General features: G+C 41.1%; 1 protein-coding gene across 1 annotated transcript in view; it reads right to left on the reverse strand.

The window, feature by feature from the left end:
- The window catches only part of LOC140198605 (protein unc-80 homolog), a 227,770-nt gene that overhangs the window by 164,534 nt on the left and 43,177 nt on the right, over positions 1–20,059 (reverse strand). The window contains 3 exon segments of the mRNA XM_072259605.1: positions 9,488–9,756; positions 14,024–14,164; positions 18,142–18,355. Coding sequence (XP_072115706.1) covers positions 9,488–9,756; positions 14,024–14,164; positions 18,142–18,355 — 624 coding nt within the window.

The raw sequence follows: 20,059 nt of genomic DNA on the forward strand, positions 1-20,059 counted from the left end.
GGGGTTCTATTGTTTTAGGTGTGACAGACTGCGAGGGAAAAGGGGGTGGGGTGGCATTACTAGTCAGGGAAAATGTCAAGGCAGTGCTCAGTTAGGGCTGACTGGAGAGCTCATCTATTGAGCTATATGGCTGGAACTGAGGAATAAGAAATGGATGACCATGCTAATGGGATTATATTATAGACCACCCAACAGTCCTTGGGTTATAGAGGAGCAAATTTATAGAGAGATCACATGCTGCTGCACAAAACATAAGGTTCTGATAGTATATTGTAGGTGATTTTAACTTTCCATATATTGACTGGGAATCCCATACTGTAAAAGAGCTGGATGGGAAAAGAGTTTGTCAAATGTGTTCAGGGAAGTTTCCTCAATCAGTACCTAGAATTCCCAGCTGGAGAGAATGCGATACTAGATCTCCCTAGATCTCAGGGAATGTGACAGGCAGCTGACAGGAGTTTGTGTAGAGGAACACTTTGCAACTGGTGATCATAATGCCAAATAGTTTCAAGATAATTATGGAAAAGGTTAGGTCTGGTCCCCAGGTTGAGATTCTAAATTAGAGAAAGGTCAATTTTGATGGTATCAGAAAGGATCTGGCATGTGTGGATTGGGACAGGTTGTTTTCCAGCAAAAGTGTAGTTGGTAAGTGGGAGACCTTCAAAAGTGAAATTTTGAGAGCACAGAGTTTGTATGTTCCTATCAGAAAAGGCAAGGATTTTCAGTGCTATTAAGGCCCTGGTTAAGAAAAAGGAGGTGCATAGCAAATATAGGCAGAAATGAACAAATGAAGTACTTGAGGAGTATAGGAAATGCAAGAGAACACAAGGAAATCAGGAGGGCTAAAACATGGCATAAGATTTCTCTGGCAGACAGGGAGAAGAAGAAGCCTAAGGGCTTTCACAGATATATTAAGAGCAAAATGATAGCAAGGGACAAAATTGGAAGATGCGAGTGTAATCTATGCATGGAGCTGAAAGAGATGGAGGAGATCTTAAATGAAATTTTTGCATCTGCCTTTACTCAAGAGGTGGACACACAGTCTATAGAAATGAGGCAAAGCAGCAGTGAGGTCATGGACCGTATACAGATCACAAAGGAGGAGGTGTTTGCTGCCTTCAGGCAAATAAGGGTCAATAAATCCCCAGAGTCTGACAAGGTGCTCCCTCATACTCTGTGGGAAGCTGGTGTAGAAATTGCAGAGGCCCTAACAAAGGTATTTAAAACATCTTCAGCCATGGTCGAGGTGCCAGAGGATTGGGGGATAGCCAATGTTGTTCCATTGTTTAAGAAAGGCTCTAGGAATAATCCAGGAAATTACAGGCCAGTAAATGAGTAAGTTACATAGAAACATAGAAAACCTACAGCACAATATAGGCCCTTTGGCCCACAAAGTTGTGCCGAACATGTCCTTACCTTAGAAATTACCTAGGGTTACCCATAGCCCTCTATTTTTCTGAGCTCCATGTACCTGTCCAGGAGTATCTTAAAAGACCCTACTGTATCCATCTCCACCACTGTCGCCGGCAGCCCATTCCAGGCACTCACCACTCTCTGTGTAAAAAACTTGCCCCGGACATCTCCTCTGTACCTACTTCCAAGCACCTTAAAACTGTACCCACCTGTGTTAGCCATTCCAGCCCTGGGAAAAAGCCTCTGACTATCCACAATCAATGCCTCTCATATCATCTTATACACATCTATCAGGTCACCTCTCATCCTACGTCGCTCCAAGGAAAAACGTTATTGGAAGGTATTCTAAGAGACCAGACAAATCAGTATTTGGCTAGACTGGGACTACTTAAGGATACTCAACATGGATTTGTGTGTGCTTACTCAACATGGATTTGTGTGTGCTAAGTCATGTCTGACCAAATCTTATAGAGTTTTTTTGAGGTAGTTACCAGGAAAGTTGATGGATTTTCTCTACATGGACTTTAGCAAAGCCTTTGACAAGGTCAGTCGTGGGAGGCTGGAAGAAGGTTCAGTCGCTTGGTATTAGAGATGAGGTGGCAAATTAGATTAGACATTGGCTTCGCAGAAGAAGCCAGAGAGTGGTTGCAGACAGTTACTCTTTGACTGGAGGCCCAGTGGAGTGCTGGGTCCATTGTTGTTTGTCATTTATATCAACAATCTGGATGATGATGTGGTAAACTGGATTAGCAAATTTATGGATGACACCGAGATTGGGGGTGCTGTGGATAGTAAGGATGGCTATCAAAGCTTGCAGCAGGATCTGGACCAGCTGGTGAAATGGGCTGAAAATGGCAGATGGAATTTAATACAGACAAGTCTGAGATGTTGCACTTTGTGAGAACAAACCAGGGTAGGACACAATGAGCAGTAGGGCACTGAGGAGTGTGGTAGAACTGACAGAACAGGAGATACAGATCCATTATTCCTTGAAAATGGTATCACAGGTGGATAAGACTGTAAAGAAAACTTTTGGCACATTGGCCTTCATAAATCAATGTAGATTGCAGGAGTTGGGATGTTATGTTGAAATTTTATAAAACGTTTTCGAGGCCTAATTTGGAGAATTGTGTGCAGTTTTCATTACCTACCTACATGAAAGATGTAAATAAGACTGAAAGAGTGCAGAGAAAATTTGCAAGGATGTTGTGGGGACTTCAGGACTTGAGTTATAGGGAAACGTTGATTAGATTTCTACTTTATTCCCTGGAATTCAAAAGATTGAGGGAGGTACACAAAACTATGAGGGGTATAGATAAGGCAAACGCAAGCAGGCTTTTTCCACTGAGGTTAGGTGAGACTACGATTAGAGGTCATGGGTTAAGGGTGAAAGGTGAAATGTTTAAGGGGAAAATGAGAGGGAACTCAGGGTGGTGAGAGTGTGGAATGAGCTGTTAGTGCAAGTGGTGGATGTGGGTTCCAAATCAACATTTAAGAGAAATTTGGATAGGTACACGAACGACAGGGGTATGGAGGGTTATGGTCAGGGTGCAGGTCAACAGAAATCAGCAGATTAATAGCTTGGCATAGAGTATATGGCCTAAAGTACTTGTTTCTGTGGCTGTTGTTTTCTAATACTCTATGTCTGTCATCTCTAATTTAGGCAGCATCCTGATAAATTTCCTTTGCACCCACTCTAAAGCTTCTACATCTTTCCTATAATGAAGTGACCAGAAATGAACACAATACTCTAATTGTGGTCTAAGCAGAGTTTGATAGAACTGCAACATTACCTCACTGGTCTTGTACACAATCCCCTGACTAACAAAGGCCAGCACACTACATGCTCTCTTAAACCCCCCCAACAATTTGTGCAGCAACTTTGAGGGATCTATGTACTTGGACCCCAAGATCCCTCTGTTCCACCACACTGCTAAGAATCCTGCCTTTGATCTTGTGCTCTGCCTTCAACTTTGATTTTCCAAAGTGCATCATTTCACACTTTTGGGGATTGAATTCCATCTGCCATAAGATATAGGAGCAGAATTAGGCCACTTGGCCCATCGAGTCTGCTCCGCCATTTCATCATGGCTGATCCAATATCCCTCTCAGCCCCAATTTCCTGCCATCTCCCTGTATCCATTCATGCCCTGACCAATCAAGAATCTATCAACCACTGCCTTAAATATACATAAAGACTTGGCACCCAAAATTATAATAAATATAAATACATAAAATTAGCTTCTATACATAGACTGATTGCAGGTACAAAAAGTAATGCTATATACAGGAGTATCTGTACATAAGGTGAAGTATCATGGGTTTTAATGGTAGAGGTCTGAGGGCTTGAGCAAGTGACTGTTTTTGAGTCTAGTGACTGGTGAGGAAGCTACATAGCCTCTTCCCTAATGTGTGCGGGACAAACAGGCCAGGAGCAGAGTGGGTGGTATCATTCATGATATTGCTATCCTTCTTCTGGCATCTTTCTGTATATATGCCCTTGATAGCAGGTTGGTTGGTGCTGGTGATGAGTTGGGCAGTTTTAACTACCCATTGTAAAGCTTTCCTGTCAGCCGCAGCTTCCATTCCACACATGTTAAGATGTTCTCAACTACGCATCAGGTCGTGAGTTCTGATGTGCAGAGTTATTTTCAACCTCCTCAGAAAGTAGAGGCACTAGTGGCTTTCTTGACGGTGGGGAACGTGTTCAGGGACCGTGACAGGTTATGCGAAATGTGCACTCTCAGAGTTTGAAATTGCTCGCAGTTTCCACTGCTGTGCCATCGATGTGAATGGTGCGAGTTTTCCTGAAGTCGATAACCATCTCCTTCGACTTGTTGGTATTGAGAAAGTGGTCATTTGCCTGGCACCAGGCCTAAACATCTTCCATCTCCTCTCTGTTGGCAGCCTTATTGTTGCTTGTAGTGAGCCCAACTACTGTGGTGTAATCAGCGAACCTGACAATGTGATGAACCTGATGATTGGCCACTCAGTCTTGTGAGCAGTGTGTACAGCGGTGGGCTCAGTACACAGCCCTGGGGGGCACCCATGTTGAGGATGATGGGGAGGGAGAAGCAGTTGTACATGCTGACTATCTGAGGTCTGTTGGTTAGGATGCCTAACACCTGGTTGCACAGTGGTGTGTTTAGATTGAGAAGTAAGAGTTCCTTCATCAATGTCTCTAGAACAATAGGGTTGAATGCCGAAATTAAATCCAGAAACAGCATTCTGGCATAATGAAGGACAGCGTCACGTGTGTCTTCCGAACCTCTCTGTGTTACCACCTGCAAGGATCGATGGATTTGTCCCCAAGGACCTCCTGCTCTTCTGTACTATGAAATAACTTATCATTCATGACTTGCTGTATGCCCTAGCTTCACTAGTACTCCCAAAGTGCATCTTTTCATGTTTGTCTGGATTAAACACCATCAGCTCATTTCACCAATACCTCTCTGCATTAAAGGGGCCTTCCATACTATCAATATTTTGCCAGTTTTCTTGACATCCATAAATTTAATAATCTTGCCTCCACATCCTCTGTCCTGCTCTCACCAAAACATTCTAGTTACCTCTTTGAGAATAGGTTAACCAAATTGATCAGGCAGAATCTATCCCTTACAAAGCCATCTTGGCTGACACTGATTAGTTCCCATCTTTCCAAGTGATCATTAATTTTCTCCTGCAGATTTTTTCTCAGCATCTTCCCTCACATTAGATTCACAAGCCTGTATTTACCAGGCTCTTGCCTGCTGTGTTAGCAGGTAAATATGACCACATTTGCTGTCATCCTATCATCTGCTACCTCACCTGTGGCCATCAAAGATTACAAATCTCAGCAAGAGTTCCAGCAATCTTTTTCCTTGCCTCTTCTAACTAACTGGGAAAATTTCTACCTGGTCCATCTCTAAGCTTACTCATTGAGTAGCTCCTCTTTATTTACGGAAACTAGACTTTCACCTACCCCTTTACTTACTTCTCCAAACCACAATGTCTGTTTCCTCTGCGAATACCAAAGGTATTAATTTAAGACATCGTCTGCACCTTCTATGTTGAAGGATACATGACATTTAGGAAAGACAAGAAGCTAGGAAAAGGTGAAAGTACAGCTCTGTTAATTAAAGACAGTGTAAAAGGTAGGGATAACCCAAGAGAAGATCAGGAATCCAGAATTTTGAAGAAGTTTGCATGGAGGTAAGAATAATCATGGCAATAAATTATTAGTTGGTGTGATATATAGGTCTTCTAATAGCAACTCCACAGAAGGAGAGAATGCAAGGAAAGAAAAAATGGGAACTTGTCAGAAAGTTACATAAAGTCCAGAAACGTAAGATGACCAACGACAGCTCAGGAAACATAGTTTCTTAGAATAGCTCCTTCTCGAGCCAATCAGAAAGCAAACTGCACAAGACTTAGTAAGAGAGCAATGAAATAAAATTGATGACCTGAAAGTTAAATGACAATTATGAGGGTACAAAAAGCAGAGCAAATACAGTGAACTGGCAAATTAGACTAAGCGAGTACTTAACTGCGGTTTGGTGGCAGAGAATAAATACATTCCAATTAATAAAGAAAATTGCAAAGAAAAGTACCCATCATCCATGATTACAAGAAGTCAATGATATCATCAAGCTTAAAGAAAGAAACCAATGCTTAAATCTGCAAAGGCAAGAGGCAGGCCAGAATATTGGAAAGAATGTTAAAACCAGGCAAAGACTGGCTAAAGTAAAGCTTAAAATACTAATACTGTAAAAGTTAGCGTGCACAATAAAAACAGAAATAGGAGAGCAAATAGAAAGAGTTTCTATAATAATGTAAAAAGAGAGATACAGAATAATTCTGGAGAAATAATAATGGGAAAATATGAATATGGTAGATGAGTATCCTAATGTATGATTCATAAAAGAACAGTGAGCAATTAGGAAAGCTGATAAAACATGTGTTTATTGCAACTGAAATTAAATACTAAAATTAGTGAGCTTGGTTCAGTTTTGTAGGGTATTAATGAGACTATATAGAGACAGAGTACAGAAACATGCCACCATCTCCACGCTGACCAGAGTAGACTCATACAGCACGTATTTGTCCCATTTTCCAGTACTTAGTCCACAGCTTAGGCAATTCAAGTGCTCTTCTAGATTCTTACTAAGAATCTTAAGGGGGAGAACTGGAATACTCTTTCACTATTGGTCTCCTTATTTAAAGAAGGGTATAAATGCTTTAGCAGAATAGATAAGGCCTACTAGATTGATACCTGGAATTGGCAGATTACCTTATGAGCAAAGGCTTACCAGACTATACTCATCTCCACCAGTGTTCAGAAAAGCAAGGAGATGAATTGAATCCAGTAAGATACTGAGTGGTTTAATTCAGTCAATGTGGACAAGATATTTTCTCTTTTGAAAGGATTTAGAAAAAGAAACACAGTTTAAAACTAAAGGGCTGCACATGTAAAATAAAAATGAGGCAAATGTTTTTCTTTTAGAGGGTCTTGAATCTTTGGAACTCTCTCTTATGAGAACAATGGACAATGGCTTTGAATATTCTTAATACATATAATTTATATGCTTGCAAAGCACTGGTGCAGATATCAAAATCAAGCTGATCCTGTGGTTCAGGAGCATAATCGACATAACAGATAAATAACTATTTCTTCAACTTGCTCTTCTTCAGGATAACCCTGTATTGTAGACAAACAAACAGGACCTAGAGGATAATTGTCCTCCTGAGCCTGCTCTGCTGTTTTGATTAAATTGTGGCCTATTTATGCAAGTGGGTGGAACTAGTTTATATGGATATTTTGATCAGCATGAACAAGGTTGGTAAAAGGGCCTTTTTAAATGCTGTATGACTCTATGAATATAATTTCACCTTGGCCTCAACAACACTTCCATTCCATTATAAATTGCCTGTCTTTTAGCCTCCATACCCCATGCAATGTAAATCACCCTCCTGCCAGCCTTCCTGATACTCACTGTTTCTGCATGCCAACCTGTTGTGTTGCATGTAGTAGCCCTCAGATCTCTGTCGTCTCAATCCCATGAAGCACTAACTTACACCTTCACTCCTAACCACCGGCAAGAATACAACAGTATTTCTGTACCTGAGGTGAGTTTTGACCACCAAGTTCTAATACCCCTAGCTGATCAATAAATAAATGAGTTAATCATACAAATAACTTTCATTACCATTTTCCTTTGGTCATCTGCACCATACTTTAGAGGTGCAAGTCAAGATTTCAAGAACTTACAGTTTCTGGAAAGAAAATTTATATTGAGTATCATGGGCAAATTTGTGAAGTTTTTAAAATACCTACAATATACAACTTTAGTTATGGTCTCAGCTATGTCTTTTGTTAATTTGGCATTGCATACAGCTGCTATAGGTCTGATATCACCACACCTTCTCCATAGCAGAAAAGGAAATGGAAACATCACTTCTCATTGAAGAGCATAAGAAATGGAAGTAGAAGACATTCAGTACCTCAAAAACTGGTCCACCATTCCATAAACTCATGCTTGCTCTTCTAACTCACAGCTGCTTTCCTGATTTAATCCCATTCCTTTGATATTTCATTATCCAAAAACCTGAGTAGTTTCCATGTGTCATTAAAACAGCTTGTATTTTACTACAATTCACTGATTCACAGAGATGGCCAAGATGAGCATTAATAATTACAACTTCAGTTTTGTTCCTTATAACTGATTGGAATTCTGATGTTCAATGTACTATGTGCAAGTGCACAAACTTGTGGCAACAGTATATAAATTGTAATTAGAAATTTCTGGTAAAATATAAACGTCTGAAAAAGTATAGAATACTTGCAAAACAGAAAACACAAGAGATTCGGCAGATGCTGGAAATCCAGAACAATACACACAAAATGCTGGAGCAATTCAGCAGGTCAGGCAGCATCTATGGAAATGAATAAACAGTCGACGTTTCGGGCCAAGACCCTTCCATTTCCAACCGGATCCCACCACCAAGCACATCTTTCCCTTCCCCCCACTTTCTGCTTTCCACAGGGATCGCTCACTATGCAACTCCCTTGTCTATTTATCCCTCCCCACTGACCTCCCTCCTGGTACTTATCCTTGCAAGCGAAGGTGCTGCACCTGCCCTTTCACCTCCTCCCTCACTATCATTCAGGGTTGCAAACACTCGTTCCCGGTGAGGCAATGTTTGTGAGTTTGCTGGGGTCATATACTGGGTCCGGTGCTCTTGGTGTGGCCTCCTGTATGTTGGTGAGACCCGACGTAGATTGGGAGACTGCTTTGCCAAGCACCCATGCTCCATCCGCTAGAAAAAGTGGGATCTCCCAGTGGCCACCCATTTTAATTCCACTTCCCATTCCCATCCCAATATGTCAACTTGCGGTCTCCTCCACTGTTACGATGAGACCACACTCAGGTTGGAGGAATAAAACATTATATTCCACCTGGGAAGTCTCCAACCTGATGGCATGAACATCAATTTCTTGAACTTCTGGAAATGTCACTCCCCCTCCCCCACTATTCCCCTTCCTCTTTTCCCTCTCTCACCGTATGTATCTCCTGGCCTGCCCATCGCCTCCCTCTGGTGCTCCTCCACCCTTTTATTTCTTCCATGGTCTTCTGTTTTCTCCTATTAGATTCCCCCTTCTCCAGCCTTGTATCTCTTTCACCAACTTCCCAGCTCTTTACTTCATCCGCCCACCCCACTTTCACATATCACCTTGTGCTTCTAGACATCATCTTTTTTTTTCCAGTCCTGCTGAAGGGTCTCAGCCCGAAACGTCAACTGTACTTTTTTCCATTGATGCTGCCTGCCTGCTGAGTTCCGCCAGCATTTTGTGTGTGTTGCTTCAATAAATCAAAGTTGTTACTCTCTATTATTTCATACTTAAAGTAATACAGGATTTGAAATGAACAATTTCAAATTAAGAGAAGACTGTAAGCATTCACAAAATACTAACGGATGCTTTAAAAATCACTTTTTTCTGTAAAAGATTTAAATATAAAATAACTAAAATCTTAATTCTTCGGACTCACTTAATACTTTCCAAAGCCAAAGTGATTGTTTTATCATAAAACTTTACCATTAGATCAAGCATTCCATTTTTCTTGATAAAGTTGTTAGTTCCTTCCATGTTTTCTGTTTCTTCAAGGCAGGTATAGTTTATACAGGAATCAGTCAGACTGCGGGGCAAGTTGGCACATGCCAGTGGCTCATGGGGCAATTCCGGTATAGCCACTTGGTTATATAGTTTTCGCATGTGTTCACTGAAGAAATCCGAATATCCCACATTGAACGAGGCTACAGTGGTGTTGAAAGTTGCTACTGTAATTGTGGAAATCTGTGATCTCACTGTAAAATATAAAATTAATTATTTTTTGTTGCTTTAACTTCAAATGCAAAAGTAAAATGTAACATAACCACTTAGAATTTCATGGGGCAGCACATTATGCCACTAATTTCATGTGTTGCAATTTCAATCATTTTATGCAATATTGGCAGAACATGTTACAGAATTCTGATTTTCAGATTACGTACATGAAATAATTCAAGATGGTGACACACCAATCTGATATATGAATTTTCATCCCAAATTATAGTTTTGTCAATTTATAATTTAATTATAAAATTAAGTTTATTTTACCCACAGATGTATCAAGTAATCAAGCTAAACTGGATTTAAACTGGCCACTTTAATTCTCCACCCCAACTCAAACAGTATGTGGCACCCTGGACTGTTACAAGGCCCAACACGAGCTTGAAGATCAACAGCCTATATTCTGTCTGGGTTCACTACATCCTTCTGCACTCAGTATGAATTCTACAAAATTAGTTTAACAATTTCAGTCATCCATATTGGCTCAGCTTTGTTATTTCCCCTTTTATTTTCATTATATTTCATTGGAAGTCATCATGCCTTGCCAAACCTGCCCAGCACATCTTCTTACTCTGCATTGCACAATTCCTATAATCTTATGTCTATGATACTTTGTCCATATTCTCACTCTCTAAATGCTCCTATTCACATTAACCAACTGTTTACAGCTAATCCAAGAGATTCTGCAGACGCTGGCAATCCAGAGTAGCACATACAAAATACTGGAGGAATTCAGCAGCTCAGGCAGCATCTATGGAAATGAATGAACAGCCTATGTTTCAGGCTGAGGCCTTTCACGAGGACTGGAAAGGAAAGGGGAAGAAGTCAGAATAAGAAGGTGGGGCAGAGAAGGAGTATGAGCTCGAAGGTAATAGGTGAACCCTATGGGTGGGGGAGGGGTTTCAAGTAAGGAACTGGTAAGTGATAGGTAGAAAAGATAAAGGCTGGAAAAGAAGGGATCTGATAGGTGAAGAGTGTGGAGCATGGAAGAAAGGGAAGGAGGAGGGGCACCAGGGGCAGGCAAGGCAGACAAGTAAAAGAGAAGAGGTAAAGGGGAACCAGAGTGGAGAATAGAAGAGGGAAGGGGGAAGGGGAAATATTACTGCAAGTTAGAGAATTTGACATTCATGCCATCAGTTTGGAGGCTACCCAGATGGAATATTGAGGTGTTTCTCCTCCAACCTGAAAGTGGCCTCATCACGGCAGTAGAGGAGGCCATGGACTGACATGTCAGAAAGGGACTGAGAATTGGAATTAAAGTTGTTGGCCACTGTGAAATCTTGCATGTTTTGGATGGAGTGAAGGCGTTCAACAAACCTTTTACAGTTTATCACCATGGTTAATCTATTTTTACTCTATCACAGACATGCTCTCTCTCTCTCACTCATTTTACCTACAGCTTAACAAGCTTCTTGCTTCTCCTTTCCAATTCTGATAAAAGGTTTTCAACCTGAAATGTTTCTTCTCTGTCCACACATCTGCCCTGACCTACTGAGTATTTCCAGCATTGTTTGTTTTGATATTAGATTTCCAGCATCTGCAGTTATTTCCCTTCCCCTCCTTTTGAAATTAATTCTGTCTATCTTTGATACCTGGAGTGAATGGAAGATAAGGGTCAAACTCCATAGGAAAATATCTCACAGCCAACTCACACCGATCTAGAAAAATGCAGCAGGCAACATCACAGGGCCAACCAACTGCAACTTCTCACACAAACAAGAAGCAAATTTAGGTGATTATCTGGGATTGTCACATGGCAGAGAATATAAACACCCCCAAAATAGATCTGAGTTTATTTTTACCCCATGGTCACTTTTGTGTGTAGGAATTTAAGCATTGTTGCAATATGCATTAAACATAACACACAATGATGAACAAGCAGTATTGTCATGGATATTAACTGAAGACTAAATGCATTATACAAGAAAATTTTGATTTACTTTAAACTCATGAATTCCTTCAATTCACTCATATTATTCTTAAGTGAAAAAAACAGTATAAATCATTTACAACGTTATTACCCCCAAATCATGAGATCCATGATTTTGGCAAATGCACTGACAGAGGGTGCATAAGCTCAAAGATACAGCGTGGTGTAAATAACATAGCATTCAATCATTTTTCCAATTATAATAAAGATTTTTCTGCTTATGTTAAAATTTTATCTTGCAGTAGACCATGCAACAATACACAACTCTCCATGAAAAAGGCAGATATGTTACTTAAAAGTCTCTACCATTGTCCCTCTTAAGCTGTTTCAAGGACACTCTGGGCTCACTCAATCCTGAGGTCACCAGAAAAAACACACCTAGTATACTTCAGTGGTGCCTTAATGACCATGGACAGAATTGAGTTTCACCATCCCATGTGATTATTTTGGATCTTGACTGATTTGTTGATGAGACTGCTCAATATCTCACTCTCATTAACAAGGGAATTTTTTTGTGTAAAACATATCTCAATACTTTTTCCAAGTTGAATAACTTTATTCAACAGATAAATTGTGGAGTGTGGTGGGGGGGGGGGGGGGAGGCTAAGAGTGGTTTCAAACACAAATTAGATTTCGGGCAACTAAAGTTTCCAAATCCTTCTGTATTAAGTAGGATCAAAGAAAGACCCTTGAACTGACATAATCTGCACTGGAAGCTTCTAATAATTTCTGTTCACAGCTCCAAAAATCAAATGGCACTTTGGGGTACAAATAATCTTGGCTGAAATGCCCTGTGACATAATTTTTCTTTCGATTTAATAAAAATCTTCCTCCTCTATCAAATATTATACAACGAATTATTGTTGTTTTGGTACATTTTCAAATTAGATTGTTTAAAATTTTGTGTATTGGCAGACTGATTAAAGTGCTGTTTCTAAAACTTTATTTGTGGTTGTAATGATCAAACTGCGTCAAATATTCTTTTTTAAATACATCAAGCAGTTTCATTTTTAACAATTATATGTTTTTAAAACATTCAGAGTTTATTGCACTAATTCACGGCAGATCTTGCACTTGGCAATAAAGTGAAACTCAAATAACTATTTTTCAATTTTTCAAAAATGCTGATGATTTGGTATCTGATTCATGAGTGCAGATGACTGTGCTCCCTATTGCACACAGTGCTCTGGCTTCTGCATTAACCTAAAACACATTGACTCCTGGCTCCTATACTTCCTCAATCACACAGGGACCCAGTCCCACACACCCTCAAAATTCACTGCTAAATTGATTATACTATTACACTGTTTAACAGTTTAAAATGTCAATTAAGAGCACATTAGTCTGGAAAATCTACTAATCTGGCACCAAGCATGTCGGTTTAATGTAGTTTCACCGTACAGTATGTAAATGATTCTGAGTGGAGATTTGAAGGTGGGAGGGGCAGGGGCACAATAATTCTAAAGCAATTTACACCCTAGATCAGCGGTCCCCAACCACCGGGCCGCAGACCAGTACCGGGCTGCAGAGCATGTGCTACCGGGCTGCGAGAAAACGATATGAGTCAGCTGCACCTTTCCTCATTCCCTGTCACGCACTGTTGAACTTGAACATAGGGTTGCCAGCTGTCCCTTATTTGCCGGGACATCCCGTATATTGGGCTAAATTGGTTTGTCCCGTATTTCCCCCGCTAAGATAGAGCGTTCCTATGAAACCTTTCGTGCCAAAATGGCGTGAAGCGAAGAAGCAATTACCATTAATTTATATGGGAAAAATTTCTGAGCGTTCCCTGACCCAAAAGATAACCTAACAAATCATACCAAGTAACACATAAAACCAAAAATAAATAACACTAACATATAGTAAAAGCAGGAATGATATGATAAATAGATAGCCTATATAAAGTAGAACTCATGTATGTACAGTATAGTCGGGAAGATTAAGCGAAAACGGACTTGTGGGAAAAACATCGGCACGTACGTGCATGCGCACATCACATGCGCACACAGGTGCCCGCGCAAGGCTTCGTGGTCATGATAGTCTTTCCTGGGGAAAAGTGTCCCGGGATTTGACTGCTACTTCTGTCCCTTATTTGGGAGTGAGAAAGTTGGCAACCCTAACTGTAAAAGGCATCTTGAGGTGAGTTTAACCCTACTTGAACACCGTGCCCCCTCCCCCCCCCCCCAGTCGGCCGGTCCACGAGAATATTGTCAATATTAAACCAGTCCGTGGTGCAAAAAAAGTTGGGGACCCCTGCCCTAGATCAATAGTGTCTAGTGGAAAATTTCCACTCCAAGGAACTTGCACCTTACCTTCTTTAACCGTGTTATCTCCATGACTGTTAGAGTGATCAGGTATGTCACTCAGCAAGGTGTGATGGGAATGAGAATGTTTAGCACTCATGCTTTCCATTTCTGTTGCCGTATCTGAACTGCCTCGCCGAGTGAATTTTCCTGCAATAGAATATTTTTCAAAACAGCATCCATAAAAATTGATTAACCAGATTGCATTGAATGATGTACACAGACACATACTTTCACATGCAAATCACGACTAAAACAAGACAGATTAAACTATGTACACCATTAACACTTCTACTGATTGCAAGTAATTTAATTTAAATAGGTATGGTCCGGTATTTAAGGGTTGTAGCAGTAAGCCGAACCAGGCTGGTGGGGGGGGGAGAGGAAGAAAACAGGTGGGCTGATTAGCCGGTTTGTGGCTGACACAAAAATTGGACGTTTTCAGTAGTGAGTGAGGTTGACAAATGATTCAGCAGGCCATAGATGAGGCAGAGGAATGGTGGATGGAGTTTAATCTGGAAAAGTGTGAGGTCAAACATAAGAGGAAAGTAAACAGTAAATTGCAGGACCCTTCAGAGCCATGAGTTACAAATGGCTCTAGGCACGCAGGTCCATAACTCAGTGGAAGTGGCAAGACAAGTAGACAGGGTGGTAAAGAAGCTGTACGACATGTTTGACGTCATCAATGTGATGTAGAATTTACATTGCAGCCATATAAAACTGTAGTTTGGGGTACTGCTTGCAGTTCTGATGTCACAGTACAGGAGAGATGTGGAGGCTTTGGGGAGAGTGCAGAAGAGGTTCACCAGGATACTGGCTGGAGTAGAGAGTATCAGCTACAGGCAGAGGTTGGACAAACTTGGAGCATCAAGCCTGAGGGGGATCGGATAGAAATTTTTTACATTATGAGAAGCATGAGCAAGGTAGATAATCAGAATCGTTTTCCCAGGTCAGATGTCAAACAGTAAAGGGTTTACAGTGAGAAGCAGAACATTTAAAAGAAGCTTAAAAGAGATTTACAAGGCAGCTTTTTCAAACGTAGAGTGCTGGTGCCTGGAATGCGCTGCTGGGGAAATGGTGGAAGCAACTATGGTGGCTAAGTTTAAGAGGCATTTAGACAGACACATGAACAGGCAGACAATTGAGTGTAATACACCACATGCAGGCAGATGTATCTTCAGGCTCAGCACAGACAGTGTGGGCTGTATACTCAGTGTTCTATGTGAATGTGAAGGAACATTTAACATTTCAGTAGTATAGGAAAAGGACAAAAAAGTAGGGTAGATTTGTTAATAAAGAAATATTATTACAGTGGTAGGAACTGATATTGATTCAGAAGCTCAAGATGCACTGTGTGTACAGATAAATTATAGTAAAGGTAAGAAGGGTGGGCCCATGGCAGCATAGTGTCTAGCACAACACTATTACAGTTCAGAGGGTTCCGGAGTTCAGAGTTCAATTCCTGTGCTGTCTGTAAGGAGTTTATACATTCTCCATGTGAGCTGCATGGCTTCCTCCAGGTATTCCAGTTTCCTCCCACAGTCCAAAGAAGTACCAGTTAATAGGTTAATTGGTCATTGTAAATTATCCTGTGATTAGGATAGGGTTAAATAAGTGCGTTGCTGGGCAGTGCAGCTCATTGGGCTGGAAGGGCCTGTTCCACACCACACCTCTAAGGGCCCGTCCCACACCGCCCCTCTAAGGGCCCGTCCCACACTGCCCCTCTAAGGGCCCATCCCACACTGCCCCTCTAAGGGCCCATCCCACATTACCCCTCTAAGGGCCCACACCGCCCCTCTAAGGGCCCGTCCCACACTGCCCCTCTAAGGGCCCATCCCATACCGTGCCTCTAAGGGCCCGATCCACACCGCCCCTCTAAGGACCCGTCCCACACCACCCCTCTAAGGCCCCGCCCCACACCGCCCCTCTAAGGGCCCATCCCACACCGTGCCTCTAAGGGCCCGATCTACACCGCCCCTCTAAGGGCCCATCCCACACCGCGCCTCTAAGGGTCCGATCCACACCGCGCCTCGAAGGGCCCATCCCACACTGCACCTCCAAGGGTCTGTCCCACACCGCACCTCCAAGTAAATAAAAAGTAAAGTCATTGGTAGCAGTAATAGGTTGGCTCCCTAATAATAGCTTTACTATAGAATACGGTATAAATCAAGAAATAATAGGAGCTTGTAATGAAGATTGCAAGAATCATAAGCAAATTAATTATTATGATATTGAAGTTAAATTGGCAACAGCAACCCTGACGACGAGTTCATAGAATGTATACATAGTAGTTTCTTAAAGTGTAACGTTGAGGAACCAACCAAGGAGAAGTTCTTTGAAATTTGTTACTGTATGATGACATTGGATTAGTTCTATAGTCAAACAGTGAGAGATCCCTTAGGAAGTCATCTTAACATGGTAGAATTTCAAATTCAGTTAGAGGATGAGAAATTTGTGTCTGAGACTCATGTCCTAGACATTAGCTACAAACTGGGAAAATAAGTTAAAGGGTAAAATAGTAGGTCAGCAGTGGTAGGCATTTAAAGAGATAATTCATAAATCTCAGCAAAGGTGTACTCTGGTGAGAAGGTAGCTTTGCAGTGAGGATCTAGGCCTATTGAAGTTTAGGGGGTTATTAAATTGAAAAGCAGAAAATGTGGCAAAGGGTAATGCTAGGGCAGAAGATTTGGATTTTTCTTATGAACCAAAAACAGATGACACAAAATAATGGAGAGAGGAGACGAGAGTAAAAAGAGAAATTAACAAAGTTGAGAAAAAACAGTTTGTAAGACTAAAAAACAGGGAAAGAGCAGCTCAAGTAAAGATTGGTCCCTTATACAACGAGAGTGGGGAATTAATAATGGGATACAGAATGGCGTAGTTTCTAAATAATTATTTTGGATCTGTCTTCAAAATAGAATACTAAAATGGATGGGCTACAGCAGCAGTGGCCACAAACATGCAAGTCATTCAGTAAGGCACCACATTAAAGGTAATGACACAAGATGAGAACACACACACTTGGGGATAATATATCAGCATGAATGGCTAAACACACAAAAAAAAGAAAATAGGGCTGAATAGGTCAACTTCAATTAGCAATCACTAACAGGCAGTTTTGGATGAAGGGACTAAATTTGCTGATGATATAAAGCTGGATATGTTTGCAAGTTGCGAGGCAGATGCAAGAAACTTGCAACAATATAGATAGGCTTCGGACCCGGCATGGAGGTCACTCTTTACGGAAGGCTGGAGATTGTGCGGCCGCTCTCATCAATACCGACAGGAGGACATTTTTGAAATTCTGAGATTTATGTGATTATTGGACTGTAGTTTATATTGGTCTCCATCAATGTTCTGTGCATTTTTTCTTGTTGCTGTTACTTTTGTGTGAGGGAGGGGTTGGGGATTTGGGGTATGGTGCTCTGTTGGTGTTCTTCTGTGGGGTGATCTGTTAGTTTTTGTGTGTGGGGGGGTTGGGGATTGATGCTATTGTCGCTGGCCTTTTTTGTGAGGGAGGTAGTTGGCGTTTCGATGTTATTGTCACTGACTTTTTGCGAGGGAGGAGGTTGGGGGTTTGGGGTTTTTGATGTTCTAGCTGCCTTTTCCTGTGTGGGAGATCTACTAGTTTTTCTGCGAGGGAGGGGGTGGGCATTTGGGTTATGCGAGTTTGGTTTCTTTTTCTTTTTTTGTGGGGGGGGGATGGTGTAGTTTCTTTCAACAATAGCCATGGTTTTTCCGTATTTTGTGGCTGTCTGGAGAAGATAAACATCAGAGTTGATTTATACATGCAAATTTTGAACCGTGAACCTTGGTTAAGTTAGGGGGCAAGAAGCTGGCAAATGGAGTGTAATGTTTAAAAATGGAGGGTTGTCCACTTCAAAAACAAGAATGAAAAAAAAACATTATTAACATTGAGCAAGACTACGCAAAGTTATGACACAAAGGGAGCTGGGTTGCAGCTTATGAAATAAAAGGTATCATTCAGGGTACAGTTAGTAATCAGGAAAGATAAAGAAATTATCTTTATTTCAAGGGTGACAGGTTATAAAATACATTTGTGATTTCATCGGAGGAAACATAATTGAGGAAGAAATATTATATGACATCAAGGTTATTTGGCTAACCCAGTATTGTAGCTTGCCAGCCTCCTCTGTCCAAACGTCTTTCCTCTCCAGTTCCAGAAAAGCTCCCAAATGAGAAAGTACTTCGTGTTGGTGATACATCTAAATGATCCTCATGTAGGAGGAAAGGCATTCCCATTCGCCGTTGCCTCTTTTTACCTGGGTGATGGAATGGGATAGAGCCTTTGCGTTCACGGTCCTCTTTACGACTCTTGAACTAATGCACAAAGGTAATAATTTTTATTAGTAAACAGTGTTTGATGTGGTTCACAACTGAATCTTGCATATTCCATTAGTTTCAAGATAATTATGGAGAAGGTTAGGGCTGGTCTTCAGGTTAAGATTCTCAACTGGAGGAAGGGCAATTTTGATGGCATCAGATGGGATCTGGCAAGAATGAATTTGGGATAAGATATTTTCTGGTAAAGAGATGCTTGACATGTGGGAAACCTTCAAAAGTGAAATATTGAGAGTACAGAATTTGTATGATCCTGTCAGAATAAAAGGCAAGGACAACAGGTTTAGGGAACTTGGGCTCTTGAGAGATATTGAGGCCCAGGTTAAAACAAAAAGGAGCTGCATATCAGGTGTAGGCATTTGGGATCAAATGAGGCCCTTGAGTATAAGAATTGCAAGAGAACATTTAAGAGAGAAATTAGGAGGGCTGAAACAAAATATTTCTAGCATCTGCAGATTTTCTTTTGTTTATGAGGTTGGTCTGGCAGATAAAGTGAAAGTAAATCCCAACAGCTTCTATTGCTATATTAAGAGCAAAAGGATTGCAAGGGACAAAACTGGTCCTCCTGAAGATCAGCAAGTATACAAGGAGCCAAAAGAGACAGAGGCAATATTAAATGAACTTTCTGTGTCTGTATTTACTTGGAAGAGTCTATAGAACTGAGGAAACAGAGTAGTGAGGCCATGGACAGTATCTGGAGTATGGAAAAGGAAGTGCTTGCTGTCTTGAGAAAAACTAGGGTGGATAACACTCCAGGGCGTAACGAGGTGTTATCTTGTACACCTTGGAAAGTGAGGGAAGAAATTACAGGGGCTCTGGTAGAGATGATTAAAAAGTCCTTAGGGACGGGTGGCAAGCTGGAGGTCTGAAGGATAGCTAATGTTGTTCAGTTGTTTAAGACAATTTGTACACGTCAGGAAATTATAGGCCAGTGAGCCTGACATCAGTAGTGGGTAAATTATTGGAAGGTATTCTAAGGGACATAATTTATAAGTATTTGGATAGACAGGGCCTGATTAGGGATAGCATGGCTTTGTGTGTGGCAGGTCACGTCTAACCAACTTTATAGAGCTTTTTGAAGAGCTTTCATCAAGAAAGCTGATGAATTTGTTGAAATCATCTTTATCAAGGCCACTGACAAGGTCCCACATGGGAACCTGGTCTGAAGATGAAATTGTCAATTGGATTCAACAGTGGTTTAGCAAGAAAGCCAAAGAGTGGTAGTAGATGGCTGTCTCGTGAATTGGAGGCCTGTAACTAGCAGTGTTCCACAGAGGCTGATGTTGGGTGCATGGTTATTTATCACTCATAGTAATGATTCAGATGATACTACGGTAAAGTGGATCAGCATGTAGTATTTCAGAATGAGAATCACGTTTAATATCATCAGCATATGTCATGAACTTTGTTAAATCTGCAGATGACACCAAACTTGTGGGCACAGTGCGCAGTGAAGAAAGCTATCAAAGTTTGCAAAATGTTCTGGACCAGCTGGAAAAAAGGGCTGAAAGATGGCAGATAGAAGATAATGCAGAGAGGTGTGAGGTGCTGCACTTAGGAAGGATAAGCCAAGGTAAGACTTGACCATTGAACAGTAGGGCACAGTGGTATGCAATAGATCAAAGGGATCTGGGAATACAGATCCATAATTCCTTGAATGTGGCATCACTGATAGTCGTAAAG

This window comes from Mobula birostris, chromosome 6 (genome assembly GCF_030028105.1).
Source record: "Mobula birostris isolate sMobBir1 chromosome 6, sMobBir1.hap1, whole genome shotgun sequence".
In the NCBI taxonomy this organism is placed as follows: domain Eukaryota; kingdom Metazoa; phylum Chordata; class Chondrichthyes; order Myliobatiformes; family Myliobatidae; genus Mobula; species Mobula birostris.